This window comes from Enoplosus armatus, chromosome 20 (assembly GCF_043641665.1).
Source record: "Enoplosus armatus isolate fEnoArm2 chromosome 20, fEnoArm2.hap1, whole genome shotgun sequence".
In the NCBI taxonomy this organism is placed as follows: Eukaryota; Metazoa; Chordata; class Actinopteri; order Centrarchiformes; family Enoplosidae; genus Enoplosus; species Enoplosus armatus.
Window position 1 is genome coordinate 10331412 of NC_092199.1, and position 22450 is coordinate 10353861.

Here is a 22450-nt window from a genome sequence, read left to right on the forward strand (position 1 = left end):
TCAAAGCAAAAGTCAACAACAAATACACCATGATGCCTAATAAATGAACAATACCAACTCACTGTCATTTGATTTCATGAAGACCAAGATGACTGTGCACTGAACAACGGGGGCTGCAGTAATGGATGTATCCAAGGACCATTTGGGGCTCAGTGCACCTGTCCACCAGGATTTCAGCTCCTCAACGACTCCAAGACCTGTGAGGACATAAACGAGTGTCTGATAGCAGGTTTCTGCAGCCAGCAGTGCTACAACGAGAGAGGAAGCTTCAGGTGCTACTGTTCAGGTGGTTACCTCCTAGAGCCCGATGGACGCACCTGCAAAGCTACTGGTAAGCAACAAACATTACATAACAAATAAAGCTGCAATTGAACAATGCTGAACTAATGTAAGTCTGTAAGTTTGTCAATTAATTACTTGGATCAGAAAAACTCCTAAATGCAGCATTTACAGGAACTTAAAGTATGACATAGTAAGATACTAACAAAGTTACACAGTACATGTAATCAAAGCAGAAATTTATTAATTTGCACAGTTTGTATTGTATAGTTTGTAAATGGTATTTACGTGTGAAATTCTTCATCATGGACCCATATACACAAAGGTACACACAGTTAAGATAAGATGTAGGAAACAAGATATCTTTTTGCCCTTAGACCCACTTGCAGCTGTACTTCTGGTTGCCAAGCGCAGCCAGATCATCGCCAACCGGATCAACATGAGACCACCCCAGATGCGTCCAGTGATCAGTGGTTCAAGCATCGTGACTGTAGACTTTGATCGCATAACTTCCAGAATGTACTGGGCTGATGCCTCGCAGAAGAAGATATGGAGTGCCTACCAGAACGGCACCGACAGGCGGGAAGTAAGACAAATGATAGCACAGACATTCACAACATCACAACATTTCTGTGAACATACCTGCTGTCCAGGAACACAAAAACCATCATCAACTAAATCAAACTGTGCAGTATAGTTTAGTGTGTCCCTGTTGTTCTAGGTGTTCTCCTCCGGTCTGATGGTACCAGAGAGTATAGCTGTGGACTGGGTGGGTCGAAACCTTTATTGGACCGACTCCGTCATGGAGAACATTGAGGTCTCCACTCTGGATGGTCGCTTTCGGAAAGTCCTCCTCACCAAGAATGTTACCAGTCCCCGCGGACTGGTTTTAGACCCTCGTAACTAGTAAGTAGAGAAACTGATGTTCTTTAATTTGATATTATATCATTGTCTTTTTTATTTTATTTTTGGGGCCATAATTCTTTATAAGATCTTTCAACACCTTTGAGCCCCTAAACTGCAAGGCACAAGACATAATAAACATTTTATCAAAGCGCCTTAACACATGGTCATTCCTCCCAGCACCAACCTGATGTTCTGGTCAGACTGGGGTCAGAACCCAAGGATCGAGCGGGCTGACATGGATGGAGTTATGAGACGAGTCATTGTCAGCACTAAGCTCTACTGGCCCAACGGCCTGGCTCTGGACTACACCACGCGCAGGGTCTACTTTGCTGATGCCTACCTCAAATATATTGACTACTGTGACTATGATGGCAATAACCGCCATCAGGTCATGGCAAGTGACATGGTAGGTTTAGTTTTATTCAGTTATTTGAGAAAAGACAGTTTAGTTTCATACTTCAATGCAACAAGATGATTCAAAATCAAGTCAGTTATTTTTAAGGATGTGTCAAAAGTCTTTTTCATGTCAGAGATTATTATCACTGTTTATCAAAATGCGACACAAATGAGGGAAAATTGAAGTATAACACTACCTTCTTTTGGCAGTGACTCATGGTAAGATAGGGGGGAGTACCCACATATGAATGGGTGTAAACCTATCAACATAAATCAGCGTGGTACTGAAATGGACATCTGAGCTAGAATATAAGTATAAAAAGTATAATCACCTCTGTGCGTGTCCACCTCACACCAGGTTCTCCAGCACCCACACGGTATGACCATCTTCGAGGACAACATCTACTGGTCTGAGCGCTACACCAGCAAGGTCATGAGGACGAACAAGTTCCATGGTGGCAACATAACCATTTTGATGAATAACGTCTACCAGCCCATGGGCATCGTTATGGACCATCCCATCAAACAGCCCACAGGTAACTTCCATTTAAACAGCAAATCTTACCTGCATACTTGTAGTTTTATGAAGTGTATCAAAATGTTGTGTGTTGATGCAGAGTAGCTAGATAAAAGCATGTCTTATCTGTGAGCAGTGAGTAAAAATTGAGCCTTCGAGAGCTGTTTTGGGCAGACTGTGTACTGTATTTTCTTGAGTGCATGCTCCTAAAGTTATGCTAACCACATGTTAGTGTCTTAAAGGAATGCAAATTGTCTAACAAAAATCAGAAGCTGCAACAAGAATTTGGAACAAACCAAAGAACTGGGGTAATTAGCATAAACAGCAGTAGGAGTCATAGAACTGGTACCAAAGTAAACTTAATCAACAGGAAATCCAAAAATAATGAATATAACACAACAAGCGCGACAAACTCTGAGAAATGTAGTGCATGTAAAAACTCCACCACAATGGCTGCGCCAAATGATCATTTTAGTATGACAAATTGGATTTCATGTTGGACTAGTATGTCAAGTGTCATATTAAGTCTGATTGAAGTTGACACTGTGGTTTTGTATTTAGCCATCAACCCATGCAGAGAACACCTGTGCACTCAGCTGTGCCTGCTGTCAGGCCTGAGACCCAGGTACTACACCTGCCACTGTCAGTCTGGCTGGAAGCTGGCTGCTGATAAACGCACCTGTATCAAAGGTAAGTTTTTTACTTTGCTCTCTGCACCAATAAAGATAAACCATGTTGAAATCTTGCCACGTATATATACCATATGGATGAATATTAATTTCCTAGTTCTGATTGATTTGTAGTGTTTCGTCTAAAATGTATATTCTCTTTGTGTGAGTATTGTTGTTCCTCTCATCATGTGTACTTCTATTCTGTTCCAGATGAGGCTCCCTTCTTGATGGTGGTGAGAGATTCAGTGATTTTTGGCATTCCTCTTGACCCTGCTGACCCTTCCAACAATGCAATGCCCCCTGTGTCGGGCATCAGCCAGGGGCGGGACATTGACTTCGATGACCAGGAGCAGCTTGTCTATTGGGTGCAGAGCACTGTGAGTGGAGGTCTTAAATTGAACCTTATTTATGATATATAGTGAATTTACTGTGATGCAGCTTTTGATTAAAATATGATATTATAGGTGGTTGTGTAAATCATATCCCATGTTATACTTGAATAGTATCCCTGTAGAAGAGAAGAAAAGGTTAGGCTTTGCAGAATGCCTTGATTGAGTTGATTATTTCCAAAGCATGCAATGAAAATGTATGATTAATTACCGATTTGCACTTATGTTTTTTGGCTCTTTTTATGCATTACTTGAGTATGTACAGTTTTTAAAAGGCTCATTTTGGAGCATGGTCTCTGATTTTGCTCTTATATCAGGGTTCTATATGGCAAGTGAAAACCAGCGGCACCAACAGGTCTGAGTTTGCTCCAGCTGCTTTCATGGGCTCTCCGTCTGGTCTGGCTTTTGATTGGATAAGCCGAATGATGTATTACACCAATCCCACTGTTAAAGCCATAGAGGTAAGCACCTTTTGAGACAAAAATATGATGAGTGTTGATTACTGACAATACAATGGGAAATAGTGCCCAACATTACCAAAACTTGCCTCAGATGACAAGGTTAGACAAAATTACTAGATTATACACGTAAAACCATCAAATCTGACTTCTGTGGTTTTACCATGAGTGTTTTTCATCCTAACCACATTTTTTCTGTTTTGTTTTTCTGTTTTTACTTTGCATCATTGTGCAAGTAAATAAACATAATTGTACACTTGACTTAGGTTATTCGTGTGGATGGAAACCAGCACTATAGGAAAACCCTCATCACCTCCACTGGTAAACCAGAGGGAGCAGGAGAGCCCATTGGAATAGTCCTGGATCCAGCCAGAGGGTAAAGGATCTGTTTCTTAGATTTAGTGACAGGAGAAAAAGAATGATAGGAGCAAATCAAGTGTCAGTTTCTGTGGGTAAAATGGCCAAACACATTTAAATGCTCGTCCATACTTGTGTAGTACCATGTGTTTCTGACGGCGAGAACAACACTTGTTAATTCATACGTACGTATTTGCTGGCACACAAGACAGAACCAATAGACCAGGAGCTCATTAATTAGACAGCATTCATTGAGCAGACAATAGCAGGCTGACAAAGACAAAGTGGTCTAATTGTTTGAAAGACCATCACATAATTTATTTCTCCAACAGCAACATTTCCATCTCAATCATGTTTCTTGTGATATAAATATCTCAAAACCAGACATTTATGCCTGCATCTTAGCATTTTTGCACACTAGGTAAAAATAATCACTTTCTCTATGTATATTCTGAATGTTGTTTTACCAAGCTTTACCAGCTCAATCTTAAACCTTTGATACGTACAGCATGATGACAGATTCCTTTTTGACTGACCATCTGCAGTTGTTTCTCACATTTACACTTTCCCTTCGCAGGACATTGTTTTGGACAGACAAGGGGTCAGACAGTGGAGTTCCTCCAAAGGTTGGCAGCGCCAACATGGACGGAGGAAACCTCACAAACCTCTACACAGGCAACTTGGCTAACATAGGATTCATTGCAGCTGACATCTCTACCAGGAAACTGTACTGGGGTGTGTCGGGCTCAGGGGTGGTATGTACGGTACACATGCTCAACACATAGACTAAGAACAAAAATGCAGTCTGTTGCTGTACGTTTCAACAGAGTTGAAAGTTTTTTTTGAGAGTTTTTTTTCCTGCTTTAGTTGAACTTTTATGTAAATTTCATACTGAAACACGTGTTATCCTTTTAATACTTATCAATGCCATACTATACAACAAGTAATCCCCCCCCCCCCCCCCCCCCCATAATCTGGTGTGTTCAGACCAAACAAATTTTCAAAATTATTTGTTATGTCACCTCTAATGCGCTAATCTTTTGCTTGTTGTTTCATCTTCATCAAGGTCCTTATACTATCAGTAACCTCTTCCTCTTTTCTCTCCTTCCTTGTTTGTCCAGATCGAGAGTGGCACCATGGATGGAGTAAGCAGGGTGAGGGTGGTGAGCGGCCTGTCCCATCCATGGGGGCTGACGATCTACCAGAACCACCTCTACTACACCGACCTGGACTATGAGGTCATTGAGAGGGTGGACAAGGACACCGGTGCCAATATGGTGGTGATGAGAAGCGGCATGTCTGGCCTGCGAGCCCTCAAAGTGCATGCCAGAGACAGTACGTGGATGCGCTGCTTTATAATTGAATTCAGAGGTGTCTGTCCTTGGGCTCTTTGGTGTTTTCATCCAGACTGTCTATTATGCAGCAGGTAATTACTGCCAGTCACTGAGCAAGTAGGAGTTTAGTGTCCTCCCCAAGGACAGCACACAGCAGGATTGAGCACCTTTTGTGTTGATAAGGCCTCTTGCCATTACAGTCCTCACAGTTCTTTTTCATCAAAATAAGTAAATAATCTGCCATTTTTGAAGATTGGGAGAAGAATTATCTCTTGTGATTTCACCTCCCTGTGTGTGTATTATTCATCAATTATAAGATAAAACAAGTTCATAAAGTTGTGGTAAATAGACGGATTAATACCTTCGAATGCTCTATGAATTGCAACTGTGCACAATACTGCATAGTAACAAGTCACACATTTTTTTCCTGAATATTCAGAGTACAGCATACTGATGATCAGATAATGGTAATATATCCTCTATTTATATAGGTTTACTAAAACACAGTTACAATATGCATTACAATAAGACAAAATGAAGTTAAAATCGTAAAAAGTTTTTTAAAAGTGATTTAAAAGCCCTATGGCTTAGGGATTAAGGCGCTGACCACTCAATGTTCTGCCTCACTTCCTGTCATCTCTCCACTATCGTTACCTAAATAAGGCTGAAAATCCCCCCAAAAAACATAAAAAGTTTGCTGCCCTTAGCCCTCAAGCAAGTCAATCCAAAGTTGAGTGTAGATCTTGGAACAAGATGAAGACAGAAGACAAGCTTCTGAAGATCTCAGGGAGCAAGATAAAAGTATTGTTCAAGCAAACGAAAAAGAAATATTAAAGAAAAAATTACTTACTAGATATTTGTTCTAAGAAGTTGTTAAACATTTTTCACATGAGGAGAAAAATTGCAGCCTTTTTTTCCTTTTTTTTTTTAAAATGTTGTTCTCCCACCTCAGACTCAGCAGGGACCATCAATGCCTGCAGCTCCAACAACGGGGGCTGTCCCCACATCTGTCTGCCCAAACCAGACAATCAAAAGACCTGCGCCTGCACCACAGGCTTTTACCCCTCACAAGATGGCTCCCGCTGTGAACAGTATGAATCTTTCGCAATTGTCTCCACGCCCAAATACATCCGTGGCTTCCACGTAAATAGCTCGGACCACTCTGAGGCTATGGCACCTGTCGGTGGACGTAAGTTGGCTTCATTGTACTGAATTATGATGTTCGAGCCTGTTCGTGCATATTGTACAGCTTTTTCTGTAATTTGTTGGCTATAAATACCAAATGATCAGTTGCTACATATAGCATTTTTTATCCTTTGCAGCTTCCTACTCCATTAAGGGCAAGTTGGACCTCCATATCGAATCTGGCTTTGTATACTGGACTGACAACAGCACCTCCACCTCATACAGGGGCATCTTCAGGGCCAAAACAGATGGAGGGTATTACAGCAACGTCATCAGATCAGGTGTTGGAAAAGGAGGCATCCAGGGCCTCGCTGTAGACTGGGTTGCAGGTATGAAGCCATTCATTCATTATCTTTACCGGGAGCAAAGACATTAAGATCAAAAAATTAAAAAGTGTATTCATTTCATTCAGAACTAACCCCCTATGTTACCCTGTCCAGCACTATAGCTGTGTATCTCTCATTGCAGTAATGTTATCGTTCTCGCCTTTTCCAACTCTCCATTCACTTTCTTAGGTAACTTATATTTCACCAATGCCTTTGAGAGTGAGACCTTCCTGGAGGTGCTTGCTATCAACACCACCTACCGAATGATTCTCCTCAAGTCCTCCCAGGACCAGCCCCGTGATGTGGCTGTCAGCCCCAAGCTTCGCTACCTCTTCTGGGCTGATGGTGGTCAAACACCCAAGATTGAGCGAGCCCTGCTGGATGGCACCAACCGCACTGTGTTGGCATCAGAAAGCCTAGCGTCACCTCGTGGCCTTACCATTGATTACACCAATGATTTCCTCTACTGGACAGATGATGTTCTTGATATGATCTCCCGAATGGCGACAGACGGCACACAGAGGCAGATTATCCGATATGGGAGCCGATATCCATCTCCAACTGGAATGGCTATATTAGGAAACTACATGCTGTGGGTGGATAAAAAGCTTGGAAAGCTCTTCCAGGCCAGTAAGGACCCAGCCAACTCTGACCAGCCAGAGGTGAGGGTTAAATTTAACACACAGTTTTAGCTTTCATGATGATGCTGTTTTATGATCTTCCATTGAAATAACTAAATAATTTGTTGGCGAAACAAAATATGTGGGTTAAAATATTACGGTGACTCTTGTCAGTTTATGTGGTTATGTTGTTAGAACCGCATGCACATAAACATTGTTTAGTTAGTCGGAAACAGTGTTGTCATAGTTTTACAGCATCTGCACGAGGGCTGCAACTATTCATTATTTTCATTATTGATAAATCTGCAGATTATTTTCTCAATTAATCGATTCATCATTTGGTCTATAAAATGTTTTGTCTGACCAACAGATGTATAGATATTCAGTTTACAATGATCCTCACATCTGAGAAGTTTTTTGTCGATCGATTAATCAATTGATTAATTGTTTCACCTCTGATCTGCCCAATCTAATCTGACCTTGGCATAATGGCTCATTTCAAAGCAGCTTTCCATTCCGATCAGAAAGTAATCTGACAAAAAGGAAAGCCTCCCTTTGGGGATAGAGAAAACAGATGGCTGACAGAGGGCAGTGAAGAGCATTTAGCAGTAGCAATACAATTTAGCAGCTGCAATAGCAATTCAATTCAATTTATTCAATTCAATTTTATTTATATAGCGCCAAATCACAACAAAAGTCATCTCATGACACTGTGAATAGCAGTTAATAATAGGAAGTATCACATTTTATATAGGTAAGGAATGATATGGGTGAAGGCTAGGTGGGTTGGTGGTAGAGTTGAAACAGTTAGTCGATCCGTAGAAAATTAATTGGCAACTATTTTGATAATCGATTAATCATTTCAGCAACTTTTCATTTTATAATGCCATCTTCTCAAATCTTCTTTGCCATCTTCTCAGATGTGAGGATTTGTCATTTATGATAGTAAACTGAACATCTTTTGGTTTCTTTATCACCTTGGTGTTAAATCTTGTAATGAGGGAGACAAACTGTGAAACAGTAAGAGTCAGTCGAGGACAATTAGTGATCCTGCTTGTAACGTGCTACATCCCACTAAATAACACAACATTTTATTTCAATGGTACCAGGTAATTCGAGACAGTCTTGACGGGCTGATGGATGTCACTGTCTTTGATGCTCATGTCCAGCCTACGTCTGCCAACCAGGTGGGCTTCAACCCATGTCAAGAAGACAACGGACGCTGCCAGCAGCTCTGCTTCGCCATGCCAGGCCAAGACAAACCAAAATGTGGCTGTGCACATGGGTCACTCCTTAATAATGGAGTAACATGTGGTTACGGATTAGATGAGTTTTTAGTTTTCACAACAGACTACACGCTGAACAGCTTGAGGTTAGACCCTGCGGATCACAGCACCCCCTATCCCACGGTGAACTTGGGCTACAACTTGGTGGCTTTGGATTATGACTTCAAGGAGAAGCGAATTTTCTTCACCCAGTATATGGGGATTGGTCGGAGCAGAATTGGCTACATTACCACGACATCCATCAGCAGTCCACCTGTCATTATAGCTACAAGTGAGTTTAGTATTAGTTGTAACTGTGTTCCCTTGGTAATATTGTAATATTTATCTTCCTGTTTTATTCTCACTCTCCTCTCTCACCCTGTTTCATTTTCTCATTTCCCTCAAGATGTTATCGTTGTTCTTGTCTCTCTTTATTCAATATCCTCTCCTCTCTGTTACACTGCTCAGATTTGGATGACCCAGAGGGATTGGCGTATGATTGGGTCAACAAGCGTCTCTACTTCACTGACTACTATAGCCGCAATGTCCAGTCCATGGGCGTGGACGGGCTGAACCGCTCAATCATTGCCCGTGCAAACCGCCCCAGAGGCATCATTGTTGACCCCTGCTATGGGTAAAAGCACATATTACTTCCAATTGTCTACAGATTGGACATAGATGTAATGATTGCTGTAGTCAATCATCAAAGTATATCCATGAGCTCCTCTCCTCCCTTCTCACTCTGCTTTCTCTGCCAAGTTACCTGTACTGGACTGACTGGGGAAGTCCAGCTAAGATTGAGAGGGCCACACTGGGTGGAAACTACCAGATCGCCATCATCAACAGCAGTCTGACAACGCCCAATGGCCTTTCTCTGGATTACGAGGAAAGGATGCTCTACTGGGCTGATGCCTCGTTGTATGTTCAGTTTTGTGTATACTGTATTGCAGCACATCCCATACTGCTCACATGTTTTTGACAACTCCTCCACTCCCTCCCCTCTTGCTTCTCATAGGGATAAGATTGAGCGGGCCACTCTGAATGGTGAGAACCGACAAGTGATCGTGCAGGGGGTCCAGTACCCGTACGCCATGACTGTCTTTCAACAGGACATCTTCTGGACCGACTGGACTGAGAGAGCCGTCTTTAGGGCTGGGAAGGATGACGGATCTGGCTTTGCAGTGCTGGTCCAGGACCTGCAGTACCGGCCAAACGACATACATGTTTATGCCGCATCTAAGCAGGAGAGCTGCTCCAGCTCCTGTCAGCAGTTCAACGGAGGCTGCAGTAATGTCTGTGTTCCCGGTAAGAGCTACTAAACAAGGCACTCAATGCCTTTTAATACTCCATTCAAGTTACGCAGCAACCAACTGAAAAAGACAGTGATTATACAGGTGACCTTGCCTCAGAAATCTAAATTGTGAAACAACTTGACAGACAGATGACCTAATTTGCTGATGTTCAAGGGACAGTTATTTTGTGCATTTAATTCATCCTTTTTGGTTCATCCAATACTTAAAAATAAAATCTTACATAAGAATGTCTTGAAGCTTTAACCATGATAGACACAATAAGGATAAAGTGTTTTCTTTTTCATGTGAGTGGTTAACTTGAAGTTCCTCACTAAGACTTTAGAGCAAGTAGAAAAAGTTCTGAACATCCTGAACAACACAAAGAGACACACAGTACCACTAATTAAAAAGACAGATAATCTCTGTGTTCAGTCTTCAGTTCCTCTCCAGTCTTAAATCCCTTCACGTCCCATAATCTCTCCTGCAGGTCCATTGGGCCCAGAGTGCCAGTGTCCTCATCAGGGGAAGTGGTACCTGGCTAACAACGGCAAAGACTGTATCCAAGACACAGGGAAACGCTGTCAGCCGGAGCAGTTCACCTGTCTCAATGGTAACTGCATCTCAGCGCGCTGGAAGTGTGACGGCTACAACGACTGCCAGGATAACTCGGATGAGCTGGAGAGAGTGTGTGGTGAGAGATTAGGTTCAATCTGACTTTAAACAGTGGATGGTTACCATTTTGAGTGGACAGATAGAAGCAAACCAAGCACAAAAGATGTTATAAATGTTAAAAATGTACATAAACATTTTTTTGGGCATTTTAACCCATTAGTTATAAAATGGGCTACGCAATGCCAACTTGGGAAAGACACATTGACTGCTGTGGTTTGTAACATTGGTAAAATAGTAATTTGAAAAAGAAAGCCTAAAACATAGATATCATGTGGTTTGTAACATTGGTAAAATAGTAATTTGAAAAAGAAAGCCTAAAACATAGATATCATGGCAAATTAATCAGTGCTCTGTCGTTCCTCCTGCCCAGCCTTCCACACCTGCTCAGCCATGGACTTCACCTGTGACAATGGCCGCTGTGTGCTGCTCAGCTACACTTGTGACTACACAGACAACTGTGGTGACAACAGTGACGAGCGAGGTTGCCCCTTCCCCACGTGTAACCCTGCTACAGAGTTCACATGCGCCAACGGACGCTGCATCAGCGCGGCCTTCGTCTGTGACGGCCACAATGACTGCAGAGACAACGCCACCTCTGATGAAATCAACTGCCGTGAGTGATGATTAGGCTGATCACGGATTGATTCATTGACTTATGGATGGATTATGGTGGGACATTGATCCTGTGGTTGATGTTTTGATCTTTGCCCTCCTCATCGCTCTCCAGCTGACAGGACGTGTCCTGCGGGCCAGGTCAAGTGTGACCGCACCAACATCTGCATCTACCCTGAAAACCTCTGTGATGGCTATAACAACTGTGGAGACAACAGCGACGAGAATCCTCTCTTCTGCGGTAAGTTGAACACTCAGGATTTGTATAAGAAAGAGAGAGAGAGGAAGGGAGACATACTGGTAAAGTTCATGTTTTACCTGCTGAGTAGATTCAGTAGAACTCTACATACATTTATGTCTGAGTCTGTGCAATTGTGGATTTGTGTTACTGTGCTACAGCGGGTCGTACATGCTCTCCGGACCAGTTCCGCTGTGATGGAGGAAAATGTATCCCTGACTCTTGGGTGTGTGACTCCATCCAAGACTGCAATGATGGGACGGATGAACCTCCCTCCTGTGGTGAGTTCTCTGCATCTACATTTTGGATTTTGGTGCAACTTAGATTCAGAGAGTACATTCAATGTCTTTGTTACTTTTATGTTTCTGGTATGAGTTTGGTGAGTCAAGCTATTACATTGGGATGACACCTTTTCTAGGCAGTAACCCACAATTTGTCTTTTTCATTTTTGCTTATAAATCACAGCCAAAATGTGTCCGTATAGATAATAATAATAGCCACATTTTAAAGGACGGTTTTTGCTGCTGTTTTTGCCAGTGGTAAATGATTTCTCTTTCTTTCTTCCTGTGCAGAGGATCAGATAAGAACATGCAGTCCCAGCCAGTTCACTTGTACCAATGGAAACTGCATCCCCCAGTCAATGGTCTGTGATGGCAACAATGACTGCTGGGACAGCAGTGATGAGGCTCCTGAACTGCAGTGTGGTGAGATGGCACTCAGACATTTATTTATTACACCGAGTGAGGGTAATACTGGTAATCTGTTTATTTTATGTGATGTTTTAGAGGCTAGAGGCTTTCTCAGCTCTATCCCATGTCTGAATTCTACCTCCTCATATAGTTTATCCATCCCAGGTAGACCCTTCTCATCCTCTCTCTGTCCCCTGCAGGCCAACGTACCTGCAGTTCCAACCAGTTCACGTGTCCAACCTGGTATCCTGGCCACCCGCGCTGTGTGCCGTTAAGCTTTGTGTGTGATGGGGACAAAGACTGCGCCAATGCAGCTGATGAGCTCCAGAACTGCCCCAACCGCACCTGCCACATGAATGAGTTTGCCTGTTCCAACGGGCTTTGCATCATCCTCCCCTACCAGTGAGTAGGAAGTGTGTCTGGAAACTTCATCCTCTTGTCACTGAATAGAGTCTAATGAATTACTTCTCCTCCCCAGCTGTGACCGTGTGAATGACTGCGGGGATGGCAGTGATGAGTTAGGCTGCACCTATGACACATGCACCAGCAACCAGTTCACCTGTAGTAACGGAGCCTGCATCCCCGCCTCCTTCACCTGTGACGGAGAGAGCGACTGTATGGATGGCTCAGATGAGGCGGACAGCTTGTGCATCACGCCCCAGCCCACCTGTGCTCCACAGCAGTACATGTGCAAGTCAGGCGAGTGCATCGACATCAATAAGGTGTGCAACGGACAGAAGGACTGCCAAGACAACAGCGACGAAAAAGGCTGCGGTGAGAAATACAGAAATATGAGATTATGTGACAATATTGATGTGAGTCTAGTGGAAGAACGGCATCTCTCTCACATGATCAGGTGGGATATTTTTGAATTAAGATCTCATATGTCACCTTGTTTTCGTGTCTTTTCTCCGTCTTCTTTCCTCGTTCTCTTTAGGAGTCAATGAGTGCCGCAACCCTTCAGTCCACAAGTGTGCCCAGCTCTGCACCGACACCCTCACCGGTTACTACTGCTCCTGCCACCCCGGCTACCGACTCATGCCAGGTGGCAAAGCCTGCGAGGACCTCAATGAGTGTTTCAGCACACCCGCCGTCTGCAGCCAGATCTGCAAGAACACTGTCGGCTCGTACCACTGCAAATGTGCACCGGGGTATATCCGTGAAGCGGATGGACGCACCTGTCGTCAGAACAGTGGTGTCGCCCCCTACCTGTTGTACAGTAATCGCTACTATATCCGCAATTTGACCACTGACGGGTCCCATTTGAGTATAGTCCTGCAGGGGCTGTCCAATGTGATGGCGTTAGATTTTGACGACTATGAGAAGAGGCTGTACTGGCTGGACGCAGGGGCAGGAAAGATTGAGAGGATGCGTTTTGATGGGACTGACAGGGAGATGCTGGCGGATGATGATGTAAGAGGAGCTGAAGGCCTGGCACTGGACTGGGTGGGCAGGTGTGTGAAGAATTATTAAAGCTGTCTTTGTTAAATTTGGTAAATTTTGGTAAATAATTAATTAATTCATAGTTTATTAAACAAATAGCAGCCCAATACATAGATACTTTTTGCGTGAAACCCAATTTTGAATTTGCAGAAGAGCCTGGCTCCTTTAACTAATATCTAATGTTTATTATTGTGAGTATTGAATCAATCTGGCCTACCAAAACGTGGCTGCAGGGATGTCGGTGAAAACGTTTTGTGTCTGCTGCAGGAAGTTGTACTGGGTGGACGGTTATTACGGCTCCGTTCATGTGATGGAGCTGGATGGGCGCTACCAGAAGAGGCTGCTGTCAGGAGAGTTCACAGATGGAAATGCAACTTATATTATCAGCCGACCTCGTGCTGTGGCTGTTAACCCTAAATATGGGTACTGACACACACACACACACACACACACACACACACACACACAGAAGCCCTTCATCAGATGTTTACAGTTGATGTTTAATATAATTTCTCCCCTGTAAGAGTTTGTAGCAGCTGCAATGGAAATACCTAATAATAGATTTTTACATAGGCTATGTAATCCTGTGCTGTCTACACTGGTCCAGAATAGGAAAGGTTATAAAATCTGTCCAGAAATTATTACATTACATTACATACATACATACAATATTAGGTATTACTAGCTGTTTGCTACTTGCTGAAGATTACAATTGATTCTTTAATCTTTTGTTTGGATTTTTCCCATCCCTCCTGGTTTCTTCCTTCCTGTCCTCTTTTTTTCCCCAGATGGCTGTACTGGACCGACTGGGGTGACACAGCATATATCGGCAGAGCCGGCATGGACGGAAGAAATGTCAGTGCTATTATCACAACCAAGCTGGAGTGGCCCAATGCTCTGACCATAGACTATACCACCAACAAGATCTTCTTTGCTGATTCCCATCTTAACTTTCTGGAGTGAGTTTAGAGATCCGGACATGAGTTGCCATCAAGTACTCCTCAATGGGGCTCTGAAAGTTTTTCTGTATAATAGTACCAGTGAAATGCCTACAACGTGTATTAACCCTCCTCCGCTGTATCAACCTTCAGCTTTGCAGACATGGACGGCCAGAACCGACACCGGGCCATTGCTGGTACACTTCCCCATGTCTTTGCTGTTTCCCTGTTTGAGGACTGGGTCTACTGGACGGACTGGAACACACACACAGTGGAGAAGGCCCACAAGTACACTGGCGAACAGCGCACAGTCATGGGCAACAACACACATCGTCCCTATGACATTCACGTCTACCACCCCTACAGGCAACCTCGCAGTACGCACATTTGACCTGTAGATTCTTATATTCTTATTGTCTCAATATGGACTTATAATATTGACCAATAACGTATTTCCCAGGTGAAAACCCCTGCTCCTCCTATCACCTGACCTGCAGTCACTTGTGTCTGATTGGCCCTGGTGGGCAGCAAGCCTCCTGCCAGTGTCCAGATCACTTCATCGGCCTCGCTGTGGGCTTCAAGATCCAGTGTGTTGCTGACTGCTCCAGCACCCAGTTCCGCTGTGGGGACAATGAGAAGTCAGTCAGATATAAAATCCCTTGGGTTCCCATTTCACAGTCTTCACAAGTCCAGTCATCCAGCCAGTCTCACTGTTCTTTCACAGTAAACTCTATCCAGGTCTAAAATAAACCGTTGGGATTTTTTTCAAAGCTTCATACATTGGGAAATTGTCAATATAAGCCTGTGAATCTATGGATAAACTGTTAAAAAAGAAACAAAATACATACGTGGCATTTCAGATAAACATTTCCAATATTTCAAAAGCTAGCTATGCAATCATTTTGCAGGCTACTAATTTTCTCCTGCTGTTTATTGCAGTTTATGGTGCAACAACCAAACCTGTTTGTGCTTACTCTTGTCTTTAGGTGTGTTCCGATATGGTGGAAGTGTGACGGCCAGTCGGATTGCGGTGATGGCTCAGATGAACCTCAGACCTGCCCGCCCCGTTATTGCCCTGCTGGCCAGTTCCAGTGTCAAGATGGCAACTGTACCTATCCCGGCTTCATCTGCGACGGCCACCCGGACTGCCCTGACAGTTCAGACGAGGATGCGGCTCTCTGCAGTATGACGATTTAAATAGTTACTTCAATTAACTGTGACAGTGTAGAAAATTAAAGTTGCAGAATTGAAGTTTATTTTTAGGTCTGGCCAGATAGTTTTTTTTTTATTTCAATTTTGTTTGGATTTGGCTCATAAAGTACTTTAGGCCTTGGCCAGGCTTAACCTCAGGAGAAGCCCCCACACTTCAGACTTCAGGCAGGTTCAGTTTGGACCATTTTCAAACATTATTCAAGCTGCAGTTTGTCCCTGTAGGTGACCACCGATGCCAGGAAAACCAGTTCCAGTGTAAAAACAAGAAGTGCATCCCTGTGTCCTGGCACTGTGACGGAGTAAGTGACTGTTCAGACGGCAGCGACGAGGATGCAGAGACTTGTTCCCAGAGGACCTGCCGACCGGGACAGTTCCAGTGTGCCAACGGGCGCTGTCTGCCATTGAGCTACGTGTGTGACGCCCAGGACGACTGTGGGGATGGATCTGATGAGCCGTATGAAACCTGTAGTAAGTGGGTCATTATGAGATGACAGTTTGAGTGAATCAAAGTCCGGAAGAAACAAGAAAATTATACATTACACTACTTAAACTGATGATCTTATCAACGCTGCTGAGGCAGGAGACAGGTGGGATGTCTTGTTCAGTGGCTGTGGAAGGAATTAAACCTGTGACACCCCTGATTTCCGTTATACGTGTGTCTGTGATGAGCACACAAAAGAAAGGCACTGCTGTAATTGATGATTTGATGTTTTCCAATGATATATAATCCATGTAGACTCAGCTATGTCCCAAGAAGAGTCTGAGTTTGGGTTTTTCTAAATTTAAGTGGCACAGACTGATGTATCTTTTCCTCTTTCATCCTCTTCCCCATGTCTCATGTCTCTCTTTCTCTGTCCAGTGGGTCCAGACTACAAGTGTGATGAGGACACTGAGTTCTCCTGCAAAACAAACTACCGCTGTATTCCTCAGTGGGCACGCTGTGACGGCACCAATGACTGCATCGACAACAGCGACGAGCAAGGCTGCGGTCAGTGCTTGTGTGTCAGCAGATGTGATATTATGTGAAGGCAGGGCTGCACTAGTTGGGAAAAATCAGGTCTGAGGACCAAATTTGACAATCAAATACTGTGTAGTACTGTATATGTCTTTCATGATGCTTAAAAAAGTTTCTTCAGGATGAACAGGGATGTAGATTTTTCTACTGGAGCTCTGCACCGTATTGTTGGAAACAGAAAACAGAAAATACACACTGAACATACCGCTTTGCAGAATGCACAGCAAGTTATATGTGAACTCTTTTGTTTTGCTCATTGACCACATGTTGAATCGTCTGTTTATCTGTCCATTTCTGACTTTGACCTCCAACAGAGGAGGTGACCTGTGATCCTCTGGGAGATTTCCGATGTGACAACCACCGCTGTGTCCCCATCCGCTGGCAGTGTGATGGCACCAACGACTGTGGTGACGGCTCGGATGAAAGGAACTGCCGTGAGTGTCATGATTATATATGTCATTATTTTTCAGCTCAGTCCTTCACAAACCAGGAAGAGTCATGTGTCCACCAAGTAACATTTAATTTTTCTTTTCAATCTTTAAGTTGCAAAAAACATTTATTGCTATAATATTCCTTAATGTTCCATTTTACTCCTTCTTACTCACTGAAAAAAACACTGTAGATTTAAATTTAAGATTTAAAACTGCCTCTTTGTATAATTTGAACTTGTGTTGGGTGCGTGTGAGCAGCAAGACCTCATTCTGTTTTCCTACTAAATATATGTGTCTCTCTCTTATTGTGATTGTGGTCCATAGAGCCAAGGCCTTGCTCTGAAAGTGAGTTTCGATGTGACAGCGCACAGTGCATCCCTGGAAACTGGGTGTGTGACCATGACAACGACTGTGGAGACAACTCAGATGAAAGGGACTGTGGTGAGCAGGCGCTGCACACAAACTCACAACCTTGAAACATTGTCTGTCGTAAACAACACACACGTGTTACCATCCTTGCTCTCTTTCAGAGTTGCAGACGTGTCGTCCAGGTTCTTTCCAATGTGACTCGGGTCACTGTGTCCCCGCTGTTCTGCAGTGTGATGGCCGGCCTGATTGTCAGGACCTCTCAGATGAGACCAGCTGTCGTAAGTAAACTACATGAAAACCAATGGCAAACTGCCTGGCCCCTACAGCACTTTAATGCACTTGTATTTTGTTTTTGTTTGTGAGTGTGCGTATATAAGGTATCTGCATGCCCCTAGTTTTAAATTATTCAAGTGTAAAGTCTTAAAAGGTATTAAAACGCTCAAGTGCGCTACAGGAGGACAAACAGCCCTAGCAGTTAGAGAAGCAGACTAGAAGCATGTTTTAAACAGTTTAACCCAGTTATCTAAACCACTTTTTTTTTTAATTTAATTGCCTGTAAAATTGTAAAACTGTGTATGCACACAACCGCAGTGTACTATAGTATGATAATTGAACCACAGAGTAGCTTTACAAGATGTTATGGACGTTTACAACTGACAGTTTGGATTAAATCTTAAACAGCTGCTTTTGTTTTGTCATTCAAACATTTGGTCTAGATATGGTGCAGTTAGACTGTGGACTTATGGGGTGCTCTGGTGGTCTACGGTTTAAGCTGTCCACCATCAACAGCAATCTTCCCAATTCAAGTCTGGCAAGGGACCGTTGTTGCATGTCATTCCCATTTCTTTTCTCCCCTTCGTTTCCTGCCATCTCTTTACTGTCCCCAAAAAACACTGTGGACTTTTAAAGCCCGTCTGTTGGTATGGTTGCTTTGTGCACCCTGTGAGTGCCAGAAACCAGACGAAAGTGTTTCTCTAACTACTCCAGTGGAGCCTGTTCAGTGTTTAACAGCAGACTGCGGTTGTACTGGGCAGCTATTGGGTGTGACTGTTTGTCCCTGAAGGAGAGTGAAGAGTGACGGAGCTGCAAAATGATGAAAAGAGATAATCAACAGATCTTGTTAAAGTAAAACTGTTGACATCAGTGATTAACTATTTTCCCCACGCCGACAGCCACTCGTTACCCAGGAGGCCGTTGGTGCCCTCAGAGCCAGTTCCAGTGTGGGAACCATCTGTGCGTGAGCCAGGGCTGGGTGTGTGATGGTGTTGATGACTGCGGGGACCGCTCTGACGAACAGCTCAGTTTATGCTGTGAGAAACACTTTGTTTATTGTATATGGCAAAGTCAAACAAAAGCACATTACAATTACAACCCTATTCATAACTATTGAACCTAAGCATTGAGAAAATATTTAGAGGATTTTCATTTTAGTGATTTGTCTCATACATCTCAGACAGGTGAATACAAACAGATTATGAAATACTGAGAAGACAGTTACAGACTTGATAAGCTAACATGATTAAAAGTAGATGTGTGTTTTTAATCATTTATACTGAAAGAGGTTGAAACTGAGATTTGTGTGTGTTTGGGCAGTGAACATCACCTGTGAGATGCCGTCCAGGTTCCGCTGTGCAAACGGCTACTGCATCTACTCTGGCCTGCTGTGCAACCAGAAGGACGACTGTGGAGACGGCAGTGACGAGAAGGAAGAACTCTGTATGACTCACACACAATCACCACAATCAGGATAGTTCATCAGGAAACATTTCTCCTTACACATTGTATAACAGGTGCTATGTGCTAATCCTCACTCCTCTTAAATCCTCCTGAAGTGTGACAGAAGTCAAATTTATTGAAAGCATTTTGAAGCACTGTTTTACTGTTTCAGAAGACTTCAGATGTTTCAGAAAGTTACAGCTGGTGTTGCAGATGACACCAATAAACTTAAAGACAGTGCAGAGGACAGATGTACAGATACTGACATACAGCTAAACAAAGATATCAAGCTAAACAAATAAGCACAATTTACAGGACAACTAAATATTTATATACAGGTCAGATTGTTACTATGACATCAAAACTAGCTAACACTGCAAACACAAATAAGAGACGTTTAAGTGAAGTATAGAGGTAGAAAAGAAGCAGAAATGCAAATATGCACACACATGCAGAGATAAACATACTGTGTATAGATGCAATCTGCCTCTACATACAATAAATTAGGTTTTGTGTACAATGCAATACAGTTGTTTTTTTAGATAAAAAAAATGTTGTGCTTTTTTTCCCCTTCTTTTTAAATATAACCATAACCAGATTTCTAATAAGTTCAGCTTCAGCAAATGTACCACTAATCATCAGTTTCTGGGATCGCCAAGGATTAGTCTGAACAACAGTAATGCCTCAACCTTTCCTCTGTAAGGCCAGTAAAATGGGAAATCCCAGAATGACAGTGTGTCTGCACAGGAGACAAAGCCTGAAACATACAAGGGATAAGGAAATAGTCTGTTTTATGGAATTGTTACACAATCAGCTTAAACATCAATCAGAGCAAATTATTTTGAGAGGGGATTAAATAGTTGGTGGACATTGGCTAGCTCATCTAAATCCATTTGTTGTCAGGGAGGAGACTGTGAAGACAAACAGAGGGGAAGCTGTCTAGAAGCCTTCAATCGAATGAGTGATGTAGGAGAAATAGTATGTAGTCATGCTACAGTTTAAGTACACATTTGAGTTCTTGACTATGTGGAATGCTTGGGTTTTTTTAATCTACAGTGTGGGCAGTCCACTCATTTCCACACATTTGTTTCATCTTTTGTGGTATTTAGACAGTTGGGGAGTGAAGAGCGACACTGTAGAGAAAGCTCTGAATTCAATTTTAGACTAGCGGAGGTGGACATCTTTCCACAGACGGGTTGTATACCCACTCAACTTTCCCTGCGTACTTGTGTTGATGAGTCATGGTGACTGTGTCCTTCTCAGGCCACGAGCCCACGCTGCCCCCCTGCACACTGGAAGAGTTTAAATGCACCAACGGACTCTGTGTGGCCCTGCCGTATGTGTGCGACCACAATGACAACTGTGGGGACCGCACTGACGAATTAGGCTGCAGTGAGTAGCATGACAACAAAACACTCATTCACTTGCTGTCAATATCTTCTTTTAATGTCTGTTTAAAGTCAGATATCAAATATTGCTCGAAAAACAACACTTTGAATCCTTTTTGATGACAAAAATGTGCACTTACAGTTATCCCCTAATATTTCAAAGTTACAGACAACTGCGTCTTCAAAAGTTTTAAGCAGAGATTTAAGATGTTTTGGTTCAGTATTGGAAAACTTCATTATAGTTACATATAGTCATAAAGGTGCAGGGAATCATTGTGACCAAATACCTGGATTAATACCTGAACTACAAAGCCATTGTTTGATTTTATCAAAAGTAAGCAGGTCTTAAATTAGAGACAAAAGTGGTTTTAAATGTGTGAGAGAACGTGCTCTGTGTTGTATGGCTCCAGATTTTGGCCACGATCGCAACTGTGAAGAGAAGCTATGCCAGCACGAGTGCACCAACCTGAACGGCACTGGCTTCATCTGCTCCTGCAGACCTGGATACAGAGTGGACCCAGACAGCACCTACACCTGCCTGGGTACACACACACACACACACACACAAACTCTGAGAGAAATCCTCCTTTCCTTTCACTCATACTCACTCAAAGAAACAAAATCAACATTAATAAAATATCATTCCAGAAAACATGAACAGATGTGTACTCCTCTCTCCTTTCTCACAATGTCTTCTCACTCTTCCAGACATCGATGAGTGTGAGGTGTACGACACCTGTCCTCAGGTCTGTAAGAACACCAAGGGCGGCTACGACTGTGAGTGTGCCCCCGGCTACCGGAAAGTGGGCAACGGCAACATGTGCGAGGCTCAAGGTGAGAACTTCTTTAAGACCAACATACACAGATTTTACTTAGTAAAACAATACAGATCAAGTTGACTTGCTTCCTGAAATTAATTTTTTTGACTTCACTTCGATATATTTAAGAGAAAGAAGGGGGGTCAGATAAAACTTATCTCTCTTATTTGATGGTAAATCTGGTTGGATATTGTGCCTCTTTTCATTCTCCTGTCTCTGAACAGAAAGACTGAACATACTGTTTTCTCATCAGTTATCAGTCTCTGTGGTTATAAGAATGCCAAAAACACATAGTATTGTGTGTAAATGTCTCCTTCAGGTATGACTCCCCTGCTGCTTCTACCGGAGAACATTCGTATCCGGAGGTTCAACCTGCAGACAGAGGCCTACCACGACTTCCTCAAAGAAGAAGAGCACATTATGGCTCTGGACTACGACTGGGACCATAACAACACCGGATACAGTAGGTCACACACAGATTAATACTAGATACTGCAAGACTGACAGAAGACAGCTGGTTCCACACAAAATACAGTAATATCAGAGGAACTTGTTTGATGATGTCCTGGTGTTCTGTCAGGTATGGTGTACTTCACTGTAGCTGGTAAGGACTCTGTACCAGGTGCCATTAAGAGAGCATACATACCTTCAGTGGATGATGGCAGTAACAACATCGGTGCTGCTGTTGACCTCGGCATCAAATACATCACCAGACCAGACGGCATCGCTGTGGACTGGGTGGGCAGGTGAGTATGCTCAGACATTTCTGAAACTCCTTTTTTTCTATCAACATGAGTGTGATGCAAAAAACCTCTACAATCAAATCAGTAAAATGTATCAGTGAAGTCAGGAAAGCACTTGTACTGAGTGGGCTCTGTTTGAGAGAAGAATCTAACTTTCAGGAATAAATATAC

At 43.0% G+C, this 22450-nt stretch overlaps 1 protein-coding gene across 1 annotated transcript in view; it reads left to right on the top strand.

Moving 5' to 3' along the window:
- Positions 1-22450, top strand: part of lrp2b (low density lipoprotein receptor-related protein 2b) — a 39897-nt gene that overhangs the window by 12468 nt on the left and 4979 nt on the right. Inside the window, exons 26-68 of the mRNA XM_070927717.1 lie at positions 83-331; positions 657-865; positions 1001-1185; positions 1363-1591; positions 1940-2117; positions 2660-2788; positions 2980-3146; positions 3476-3619; positions 3883-3992; positions 4551-4728; positions 5095-5308; positions 6260-6496; positions 6630-6821; positions 7008-7480; positions 8548-8995; positions 9172-9337; positions 9463-9621; positions 9719-10008; positions 10483-10686; positions 11038-11280; positions 11395-11520; positions 11679-11798; positions 12090-12221; positions 12407-12608; positions 12685-12980; positions 13144-13660; positions 13917-14072; positions 14438-14608; positions 14741-14964; positions 15048-15225; positions 15574-15770; positions 16022-16267; positions 16659-16787; positions 17129-17248; positions 17570-17686; positions 17776-17892; positions 18787-18924; positions 19208-19330; positions 20594-20722; positions 21129-21260; positions 21427-21552; positions 21856-21999; positions 22117-22282. Of these exons, the coding sequence (XP_070783818.1) occupies positions 83-331; positions 657-865; positions 1001-1185; positions 1363-1591; positions 1940-2117; positions 2660-2788; positions 2980-3146; positions 3476-3619; positions 3883-3992; positions 4551-4728; positions 5095-5308; positions 6260-6496; positions 6630-6821; positions 7008-7480; positions 8548-8995; positions 9172-9337; positions 9463-9621; positions 9719-10008; positions 10483-10686; positions 11038-11280; positions 11395-11520; positions 11679-11798; positions 12090-12221; positions 12407-12608; positions 12685-12980; positions 13144-13660; positions 13917-14072; positions 14438-14608; positions 14741-14964; positions 15048-15225; positions 15574-15770; positions 16022-16267; positions 16659-16787; positions 17129-17248; positions 17570-17686; positions 17776-17892; positions 18787-18924; positions 19208-19330; positions 20594-20722; positions 21129-21260; positions 21427-21552; positions 21856-21999; positions 22117-22282 (8410 nt within the window). The remainder of the gene's footprint in view (positions 1-82; positions 332-656; positions 866-1000; positions 1186-1362; positions 1592-1939; positions 2118-2659; positions 2789-2979; positions 3147-3475; positions 3620-3882; positions 3993-4550; positions 4729-5094; positions 5309-6259; positions 6497-6629; positions 6822-7007; positions 7481-8547; positions 8996-9171; positions 9338-9462; positions 9622-9718; positions 10009-10482; positions 10687-11037; positions 11281-11394; positions 11521-11678; positions 11799-12089; positions 12222-12406; positions 12609-12684; positions 12981-13143; positions 13661-13916; positions 14073-14437; positions 14609-14740; positions 14965-15047; positions 15226-15573; positions 15771-16021; positions 16268-16658; positions 16788-17128; positions 17249-17569; positions 17687-17775; positions 17893-18786; positions 18925-19207; positions 19331-20593; positions 20723-21128; positions 21261-21426; positions 21553-21855; positions 22000-22116; positions 22283-22450) is intronic.